Source organism: Opisthocomus hoazin, chromosome 6, assembly GCF_030867145.1.
Source record: "Opisthocomus hoazin isolate bOpiHoa1 chromosome 6, bOpiHoa1.hap1, whole genome shotgun sequence".
NCBI classification, from domain to species: Eukaryota; Metazoa; Chordata; class Aves; order Opisthocomiformes; family Opisthocomidae; genus Opisthocomus; species Opisthocomus hoazin.
In genome coordinates, this window is record NC_134419.1 from 22,632,285 (window position 1) to 22,642,992 (window position 10,708).

The 10,708-nt window shown below is 36.4% G+C and overlaps 1 protein-coding gene across 1 annotated transcript in view; it reads left to right on the forward strand.

Annotated features, from left to right (window-relative positions):
* The window catches only part of LOC104332581 (putative oxidoreductase YtbE), a 49,448-nt gene extending 42,189 nt beyond the window's left edge, over nucleotides 1-7,259 (forward strand). Inside the window, 3 exon segments of the mRNA XM_075424093.1 lie at nucleotides 4,245-4,427; nucleotides 4,944-5,003; nucleotides 7,164-7,259. Coding sequence (XP_075280208.1) covers nucleotides 4,245-4,427; nucleotides 4,944-5,003; nucleotides 7,164-7,259 — 339 coding nt within the window.
* The last annotated feature ends 3,449 nt before the right edge of the window (nucleotides 7,260-10,708 follow it).

Genomic DNA, 10,708 nt, shown 5'->3' on the forward strand with positions numbered 1-10,708 from the left:
ACTAGACTAGAGGTTACTAAAGGACAATTATGAGTAATTTTAAATTAACCTAAAACCATGTAAAATATTTAAGTTCTGTTATTCAAAATAAGCCAATGAAATATGTCTCCAGATGGGCAGGTTGATGACTGTTTAAGAATCAGTGAGTTTGCCAAGGTTCAATTGTGTCTCCTTTTCAAAAATACACGTCAAAGTCTTACTAGAGTTTGGCTTAAATTGTTACTGTCTGTTAAATGAGGATAGCCTTTCAGTGTCCTACTAAATCACTGCAAGGCAAAAAAAGTAATTTTGGATTTGTTTTGAAATTTCCTCTGACCTACAGTGTCAAAATGTTACCAGTCTTATTGTGTCAGTAGTATTAATGGCGAAAAGTTGTTTCTTGATATTATTTGACAGCATCTGTTTTTCTGTGGCTGAAAAAGAGGAGACAAAAAGTTGAGATGGTAGTGATATAGGGCGGTTGGAGGGTGGCTCTGCTGTATTCAGATAGTCCTATCTTTAAAGTGATGCACAGTGTTGTTCCAGATTAAAACAACAATGAAATATCTGTGCCACTGCAAACTGCCCCACTTTGAACAATTTTGTTATAGCATCAATTTACTCTTTGTAGAGTTACGGGAATCTTATAAACCATAGTTCAAGTTATCATCAAAAGAGTATTTATTCTGTTTCTTGCTTACTGTTGGAGAGTTACTGAGTCTGATGGTGAGATTACTTAAGCATTACCAAATAACTAATGAATTCCTAAATTGAAATTAGGAATGAAAATGCTATACTGAATTCTTATTTCACTGTCCAGAATTTGTAATACAAAAGATCTTTGTTATATATATGCCTATAACAGTGTCCTCTTTCAGTGAACTGATTTCCAAATACAAAACATTAGCAAAAAATCATTGTATACAATGTCTAAATTTTTAAGAAACAAGTGAAGGAAAATCACTTCCCTCTTAGCTATTGTAAATTTGCATAAATAATTTAGGGTCGTGTTACAATTTCAACAGTTCTTATGATGTTAAAATTGGAAGTTATTTTTTCTGTGAAGAGGAGGAAGGCAGGACAAAGGAGGTTCTTTATTAGACTTTTATAGTCTTTGCAAACCAGGTAGTAAGCAAGGCTTCTATTTTACAAACGAAGTTGTAAGTACTGCCTTTCTTCTTGGTTCCTGGAAAAAACAATATCATCATGGCTTTTAAAGAAGTAGGAAAGGCCTGTCTTTTCAAGAATATAGTATTGTTAAGATATTTAGTAGTAAGTAAACACCTTTTACAATCTCCTATTAAAAATACTGTCCAACACTGTAAAATGATGATAAATATTTTATTCTAGCATGTGAAGAAGTTATAGGTTTGTATTTCAGAGTTTGTAATTGACTTGGCAGTAATAAGCTTAGATCTATACTCAAGGAATTCTGAAGACTCTTTGAAGGCTCTTATGCCTGTTAGTCATTAGGAAAAAAAATTACATTTTATAAGAATTTAATTAATATATATTTCATAAAGCAATACACTGAAACCAAATATAAACTGTTCCTCTCTTAATTCCATGTAGGAACGCTTATCAGTATTTTTTCTGCTTTTATAGAAGTACAAATTACTGTGTAATGACGTCAGAGATTTAGTAATGTTGTTAATATTGCCATTAATATTGAGGTCTATTATGTAAATTTGTACAAGGTAGAAAGGTGTTTTAGTATTTTGAGACATTAGGAAACAACCACTTTGTATATAAACTCACCTGAATTGGTCCTCTATAGATAAAACATTTCTAGACTTAAATTTCAGTTTTATAAAGAAAAATAATTGTAAGACCGTGCATGCCCATTAAGAAATTGACTGAAGTCCAGATGCAGGAAAACTTTACCAGATGAAAAGAACCTGCAGCAGAGTGGAAAGAGTAAGGCTTTTGTATTCCATCATCTGAGGTATGACTTTTTAGGTCCATGTGTCAGGATTGTTATTAGGCTCAACTTTTCCCTATTGTGCTATGACTGTTGTAAAAAACAGCGCTTACTGTGGCTGACCAAGTAGCAGCTATGAAGAGTTCTGTCATGTGAACTGCAAACCGTTTAATAAAACAAATGCCAATTTTTACACGCAAATCACTCAGGGTAGAGTGCCAGAAAAGATCAAGATCTTCCTCTACCATATGACAGGCATCCCTCGCCTGAGAAAAGTTTGGTGACTAAAATAGCAAGGGTGGGGCAAGCCGGGAAGTAGGAATTATTATTTTGAAGGGAAGTACATGCTGGCCACTCACCCTATGCCTCTTCTAGCTCAGGATGCTAGTCCCTTGCATTCAGATGCTGCTAGAACCTTCCAGAAAGTTTTCACAAGAAAAATACATTCAAAAGTGCTTATTTTATGCATTTAGTTATTTTAGCATTATATTTAAGAAGAAAAATACTTGCTGCTACCAACACACAACTGCATATGCTGAAATTCAGTTCACAGAATTTGGAGTCTCTTGATTCAGTGAAAGGCACAAAGTATAATCTTCCCCAGTGGGAAGTAGTTGTCGCTGTGTATTCTGCGTGTGAAGCAGGCAGGTGACATCTCAGCATGCTGTTCTTGCCTTAAATATTTCTGGTGTAACCTGGAGCTGTGCTGCCTAGAAATCTTACTAGACCAGCAGGTAAATTCTGCTTGCAGTTATATTGGTAATAAATGCTGAATAAGTCACCTGATCCTATAGGCGTACTGCAGATTTTTCAGCGTTTGATCCTAAATACATCATTATTTAATATTTTCTATGCTATGTTATTTATTACACTTAGTGTAAAGAACATCTACTAAAATTACATATTACTGTTGTAACAATCAAGTAATACACCCTGCTTGCTCTTTCTTTTTTCCCCTTGTAGCTTTGCATGGTTACAATGGTTATTTTCCAGTCAGCTCAGATGCAAACAAGTGTATGACCTAAACACTGGTCTTACACATATAAACAAAGGCTACTCAAAGGTCAAGAAACATCCAAGGTTGAAGACATGGATGTGTCTGCTGCCTGGACCTTGTTCCCAAGTCCACCTTGTAATTTAGATCATAGCAGCTTTAGGCTGACTCAGCCCAGCCTTTGAGGGGTACAGTTTTTTTCTTAGCACATACTGAATGACTGCCAGCCTATTGTTCCTGACTATTGTTGTCTGAAAAGACAACATGTACTAAAGATGAGAAACAGGAAATGTTCATTTGTCCTCTTTGTGGCAGAAGAAATTTTCCAGATTCCATGTGTTGAGGTAATTGTTCAGAAAAGTATTTTTTTCAAAATGCGTAAGAGTTAGATCACTGGAACAATGGTGATGGCTAGTCACAAAAATACACCATATGATTATGTATTTTATAAAACGCTACCTATTTTCATCTGAATGCAGAGGAAGGTATGCTTCTTACGATGTATTAACTATGAAATACTTATTTAAATAACATAGTAAGGAGTATTACAGAGATTCTCTTTTGGCTTTTTTTACATGCCAGAATACATGGCTTTTTTGAGATCTTTACTTTCCAATAACTTCTGTTTCCTTTTGCTTCCAACAACTGTGGCTTTGTAGCTTGTTACTTTTCCTCTTTTATCTGGTTCTTGGCAATTTGTGATCTTCCTTCCTACAAAGCGTTTCCTTCACACTTCATTCCACAGCGTGATTGCTTCCCTGCATAAGCTGTTGGTGACACCACACACAGAGTACAGGATTTTCCATGCACAATCCATGCCAACAGGCTTTGCTTCCAAGGTCAGGCCCTCATCCTAAGGAAATTGTTCTGGTTGGTCTGTTGCAAACGCAGTCCCTGCCCAGCCCCCTCCCCTTGCCTGTGCAACTCAAAGATCATTAGTGAGGAAACATGAAAGGCAGTAGATCTGGGGAAGAGAAGGTAGTCTCAAATCACCCAGTACAAATGACCTGATGCTGACTTCCACTATGCATTTGCCTATATTTCTCAAACACTGAACAGAGCGAGAGTGCAAGGCCAACTGCAGGTAGGGCAGACAACTGCTCCATGCACTGTACTTCTGGGGGAAGCATAAAATACATAGTAAACTATTGTACCAATCAATGCCAAAATGCTTGTGGATTAATATCCTTCACATGTCTTCTAAACCTGATAACTTGCATCTATCTCCCAGAAGCAGTGATTTCACTCATGTTGTATTTTTAAAACAAGAGAAAAAATATTTTCATTTATCAATGATGCCATCTGCTAAATGTACTCTCAAGTTTTTTACTAGAAGTTTATTTATCTAAGGTTGAATACCACCCTTTCCAAAGACCTCAGGAGCTGATGTATTATTGTAGGAGCAGAGATACTGTTTTTGAAGGCTACTGTCCTTTAGCCAAAGGTGAAGCACTCGCTCATCCTAGTGTCATTCAGCTGGCGAAGAAATATGACAGAACTCCAGCACAGATTTGCATACACTGGAGTATACAGGTAATGGAGGATGGTAATAAAAATGTATCTCCTCTCAGGAAAAAAAATGCAAATAGTTTAGGTTTATACAAAAAGTATTTTTGCCTTCAGTATGTTGATATTGCATGAACTAACTGTGCTGTCCTGGAAATTTAGAATGTAGTACACAAAGCATGGCAGTATTTTAAATATACAAATAATCTGATTGTAGAGAATAAAAAGAACCACCAATAAAAGAGATGTTTTCAAACTAAATGTTACAAGCAGTATGAGGCATCATTCAATTTCTGTCACTCAACATGAAGTACTAAACAGTGAAATAGTGTATGAAGTTGACATAAACCAGATAATCTGTGTTGGAATTTAATGCAGTGTATGTAACAGCAATTAAAAGAAGCATATAAAAATGTCAGTGTCGTTTGAAAAATTAAATTAAAACTTCAGAAAACATAAGGAATGTCTTGAAATGTTTTGAAGAGAGATTATTTTCTTTGAAACTGTGTAAATTTTAATGATGAGAAGTATTAAGTTTTTCAGAATGGGATTGTCACTATTCCAAAATTCACAAAAGCAGAAAGAATACAGGAAAACTGCAAGGTAAGATTTGGTTATGCACTCAAGTCTAACATGTGAATTACTGCTTTTAATACTTAGGTTTGCCTGCCAGTTTTCCTATACCCGTTTTATACTGGGGCAAGTCAGTTAAAATTGGCAGAATTACTACAATACAGTAGAGAACCAAAATTCACAAATGTGAAAAATCAACTGGAGAGCTAATCACTGTGTCTATACCCACAGAAAAAACTTTCACACTTGATTTTTATTATTAACATTTTTATTTATTGCCTGTCTGATTGTAGCATCATCTTAATCTGGTGATGGTTAGGTCCTTTTTGTGATAGGCACATAAGTCCAATGGAAGGAGTTTGTATGCTATGTGTAACACTTTATGAAAGCTGTAAAACTCTCTTGGGGATATCCCTGATATTCCAGAGTCACAGTCCTGCCAGAGTTGACTCTTCCTCTGCCTTCTTCCTTCTACTCAACTTGCAGAGAAGGTCCCAGTGTCAAGGGGATGGACAAAGAAAAGTGGGGAACAAATGAGGATTGTCAGCGTGATTCCCCCCACCCTTTTTTAATTTTAATTTCCTTTTCATACTGAATGTTTTTAATTCCATACTTCATATTTCTCTAATCTGAAAGTGTGCTTTCTTTGGGGGAGGGGAGAGGAAACCACAAGAACCTTATTGTTACTTCCAGATACATCATAGGGGTATGAACTGTTTGGCAAATCGGGAAGAAAATTTGCAAAAAAATAGGAAACTTCTGTCTGCTACTTAAATCACTCTGTGTGTGTGTATGGATGTAAATCAACGTACATATAATGAGGATTTCTCTTGGTGGCTGTGCCTGGCCTCCTGCCTTGACTATTCATTCTGACATTCATGCTGCCTTCTGTGATACAAGCACAGCTGTTTGTGGTACTGTATTGTGAACCAGATCAGAGAACAAAACCAGGTTAAAAATTGTTCCTTATTTTATTTTATTTTCCCCTATGATGTTTTAAATCCAGATTAATTCTATTTTTTACAGAGTTTATGCTATGGCCCCACCAATTCATTTCGCACAACTGAGGGAAGGCATTGCAGCAAAACTTAAAACACGATGGAGAGGAGAAGGGGAGAACTGGCACAGTTGTCAGATGTTGTTTGTCACATCCCCCTTTTTTTTCTTTCCCCCATTCCTGTGTGTTGGCCTGAGTCTCTACCACCTCTAGTCAAGCTGGTGAAAGCATGGACCGCATTAAGCCCTCAGTATATAATACAATATATACTGTTTCTAGTTCTGTGACTGGTCTCTGGTTTAGGTTTAAAAAGCTTGAGCACTGAGATTTCACTACAAGGGCCATTCCAGCAGACAGTGCATGCTGGATAATGCAAGAGGGGAAGAGCTCATTTGGCAGCAGTTCCGGCTCCACAGGATCTTTTTACTGAGTATGGAGGAGCTCTGACAAAGACAACAGACCAACTTTAAGCAACTTCTGTTTTGAAGTGATAATGTCTGAATAAGACAGCTGCTAAGAAAACGCTGACACCATCATCCATGTAGCAGGTCTCACCACAGGAGAAGTTGGTGGCTGTAAGAACCTGTACAGGAAGACAGGTGGTTGCTTTCAAACTCAAGTTAGTACTGAGGTACAATAGCACTGTATCTGTTTCTGTATTAGCTGATCCACGAGTGTTTTGTACACATAGAAAAGATAAATATAGCCTTTGGTTTCATAGAATCATAGAATGCTGGCTTTGTGAATGTCCTGATACCTTGTAATAATTCTCTTCTGCTGAAGTTCTGAGGAAAAGAACTGTAACACTCTGAAAATTGGGATATAAGTGAAACAATGAGCTCAGGTTTCCAGAGGGAATGCAGTCACGGTATTCATATACCTCTGGCAGTGACCATAAAGAGTGCTGTCAAAAACAGCTTTGATACTACCATTATCTTGAACCCTTGCCTGAGGCCAGAGTGCTACAATACCATCTTAACAGAGTCTACAAATAAAAATGAGTCACAAAAGCAGAAAAGGACCCAGTGGAGCCTGTTAGCTTAATGTCTATTACAAAATATAAGAAGAATTTCCAGAAGGAAAAATACAGAAAAATTACGCCTCGCATTTAAATGAATCATGGTCAGTTTATATAACAGAAACACTCCTGATTCTCTGTGTTTGTGATGTTAACTTTATGTGCATTCCCACACGTGTTTGATTTTACAAGAGCAGAAAACAATGTTGAGATTCTGAATAGAATGCATGATGGGAGACCTGTTTCCTGGGACCCAAGCCTTATCATGTGAATGAAGGTTTGAGCTTTTTCCTTTGTCAGTGATCAGTGAGTCACACCATGTAATTTAAATTCAGGGAAGGTGACAATAAGAATATAATCGTAAGATTAATGTCTGTGATGAATGATAACTGTCTTAAAATCCTTAACATTGATAACAGACAAAAGATACTGTTGTACAGAAATCTTACATTTCCATCTGAAATCCTGATCTGTAGTTCATTGAAGCCTATGCAAAGCCATATAAATGGCATATTTATGCCACTGACCCTGTATCAGGCCATTTAATCAAAGAGCATGAGGAGATATCCCTTCTTTAAAAATGTAAGAAAAAATGCTACCTACGTGTTAAGTATTAAATAATTTTTCAAGTACTTTTAGAGGGATACAATGTACAAAGAAGAGAAAGCTGGGCAAAAAAAATGTTAATATTATTATTACAGTACTTATACTGTACAATATACTGCAAATCTCCATCAAAAACATAATCTCACTCTAATAAGCAATCACCAAAAAAAGTTTTGTGCATATTATTGCATAATAATGGCATTGACCCAGAGAGTTCTATGCATATTATTATATGTAGGTATAACAAAATAGAATTTTTCCAGAGAAGTCCATGTACAAATAAACTATCTGCATGGCTAAGCACTGAGCAGCAAGCTCTAAGAGCCGAAGAGGCATGTTTGTTATTACTCGTCTTTTACTGGAAATTCTGGTGAGTTTTGTGTAGTTTTTAATGAGAATTAATTTAGCTTTCAATTTGGATTTGTCAAGGAAATCTCATTAAGACACTATACTGTTCCTCAGATTTTTTTATAAAATATGTATAAAGAGAGATAGATGTAAATAAAGATATATGTAGTTTACAGATCTGTTTTGAGAAATATGTCTGCAGGGTCTTTTATCGGCTGAGTATTCAACTTCTAGTCGCATTGGTTTGATATTTCAGGAGTTCCTGTGTCTAGAAAGGTATGGAAAATCTGACTGATTTATATTGTGTATGGACTTCCTGAGGCAGTTTTCCCAGTGCTGTTCTGCTTTATTCATATCATGAAACAAAGCTCCTTAGCTTTTTATCAAGAAGTGACTTACAGCAATCATATTTTCTAGTCTGCATTGTTTGTCCTCAAAGTAGAGCTTGGCTAAAATACAGACAAACTTACCTTTCTGATAACAGGTCCCCAGAATAATTGACTGGTTTTTTCTGCTAAACATTTCTGCCAAAAGTTGTCTAGATTTGTCTCTGGAATCATTAATGTATTTTTAAAATCATTTTAAAATACAAGATATTGTATGAAATCCTGTTCTTACTAATATCAGTGCAATATATTGTTCCAAGAAAGATATACAATCTCTAAAGTAAGGTTATTTTCTAGAGTTTCAAGTGTGGCCTGTAGTTTGGGCACTTCAGTGTCTGGGAATACCACTTTATGTGTCCAAGAACAGCTGTGTACCTGGCTTAACTGTTGTGATAAGGGGTAGGGGTTCAGTAGTTCCAAAAAGTAAGGCTTATTTATAAAATTAAGGTAATTTTTAGGCTCTCTTTACCTTAGCAATATGAAAAAACCCTGTTACTGTACTGTTGAAGGACTCCTTGCTTCACAGTGTATCTGAATTCGTAGAGCAAGGGCTGGAAGTGAATCATGTGCCTGGTATTCACTCAATGTGGCTTTTTGGCAGTGAAGACTTTCTCAGAAACTACAAAAGAGAAGTTGGAATTTTACCTCTAGCTCTCTCTAAAGAAACAGATGTCACATCAACACACTGTTTCCAACACAAACGATACGTACAAAGTGAACCAAATCTTTATGTATGCTAGCAAATTCTACCTTCAGTATTATCAGAACAATAGCAGTTAGGACTAGTTACACGGCTAGAAGTCCCATGTTGGTCAGAACAGCTCTGTTTTTTCTGCACTTAGTTCTGACTGATTACCCCTCTGTTCTGAGCTAAACAGAACTAAACCAGATTTTCTTGCTAATCCCCCACATAGATGACTTTAGGCTACAGTGAGGATGGCTTCCTTCCTTCCTTCCATTGATGTCGTTCATTTTTCCCTCTGTCAAAGAGATTTCACCACCATTTTCTCTGTTCTAGATCATGATGTCTAAGCAGTACAATGAGTAATGAAAGGAATAATCAGACAGAAATAGTAGTACTAAAAAGCATTCTTAAGGAGCAGTTGTGTCATTACAGTTCTAATCTGATACTTTCCTGCCTACCTTCAGACTTAATTATTGTTGGTTCAGGAATTTTCTCGGGATTTTTTTGTGGGTGTGTTTTTGGGTTTGGGTTTATGTTTTTTTTTAATCTTTCCTAGCAATTCCTTTGCTACCAGGTAGTGGCGTAAGAACTGCGGAAGAGTTTAATTTTAACTGTGTACTAGGTCGAATGTAATCTGAGGCAATATAAGTTTTTTAAGTGCCAGGACTCAGCTGACCCACACTATCTTTCTCCCAGGTGTGGTGTGCAGTTTTGCACATCGTGCCATCACTAATAGCCATTGTTTTCTGCTAGAAGCTGTAATTGCCCCCAGAGACTGGAACCCTGGTATCTCTTGTGTACTTGGGATATATCACTGGATCCTCTTCCTTAGAATATGGCATTCACAAGTTTTATAACATGTTAGTTAATTTAGAATAATTGAGCAAATTCTTTTTTACTTCTGACCAGGTTGCGGAGGGAAAGACAGTGGATTCATATTTTATGCTCCTCTCTACAATTAAATTGACATTACAGATGTGGCAGATGGTTTTCTTTTTAAGCAAAGGCTGCTACAGATTAAGTCCACATCACCTTACCTAAATGAACATTTCTAAAGTACCAACAACTTTGATCACAGTATAAAGAAATAAGACAACTAACAAGAAATTGGAAAGTGAACAGTAGTGAGATTTAGGGGTAGCAGTGAGGAGTGATGTTCTGTAATAGAAGCAGAACCTAGAAGACCTAAAGGATATAAAAGTGCTGAACATAGAAAATCAGAAGTTTAACTCCATTTTTTATTTCTTCTTTGGTCGGTCAGCCTAGAGATGCTCATTTTTTAAGGGGGGGGGTGGGGTTCTTTTTTTTTTTCAAACTCAGAATTCATCCCTCAAGTCAATTCTTGGAATTATATGCATATTCTTCCCCAGGACTGAAATTCCTCCTCTTGTCCATATTTCTGAAAGACAAGCTTTCTCTAGAGAGAAAACTTTTTCACCTTTCTGCAATGAACATTTTTATGATACAGCAATGCATCCATTTTATCAGTGTAACCTATCATCTTGCCAATAGGAACAGGGAATACACCTGAAAATTGAAGGCACTTTTTTACCATGTTATGTAGGTCATTTATGATAGTGACTTATTGGGACACTCCTTTCTGGTTGAGATAAACCATTATTTAAAATGATACAATTTATCAGTGTTATCTACCTAAGTGCAGTCAGCTGCCTTTGCAGGAGCACTGTGACTCCT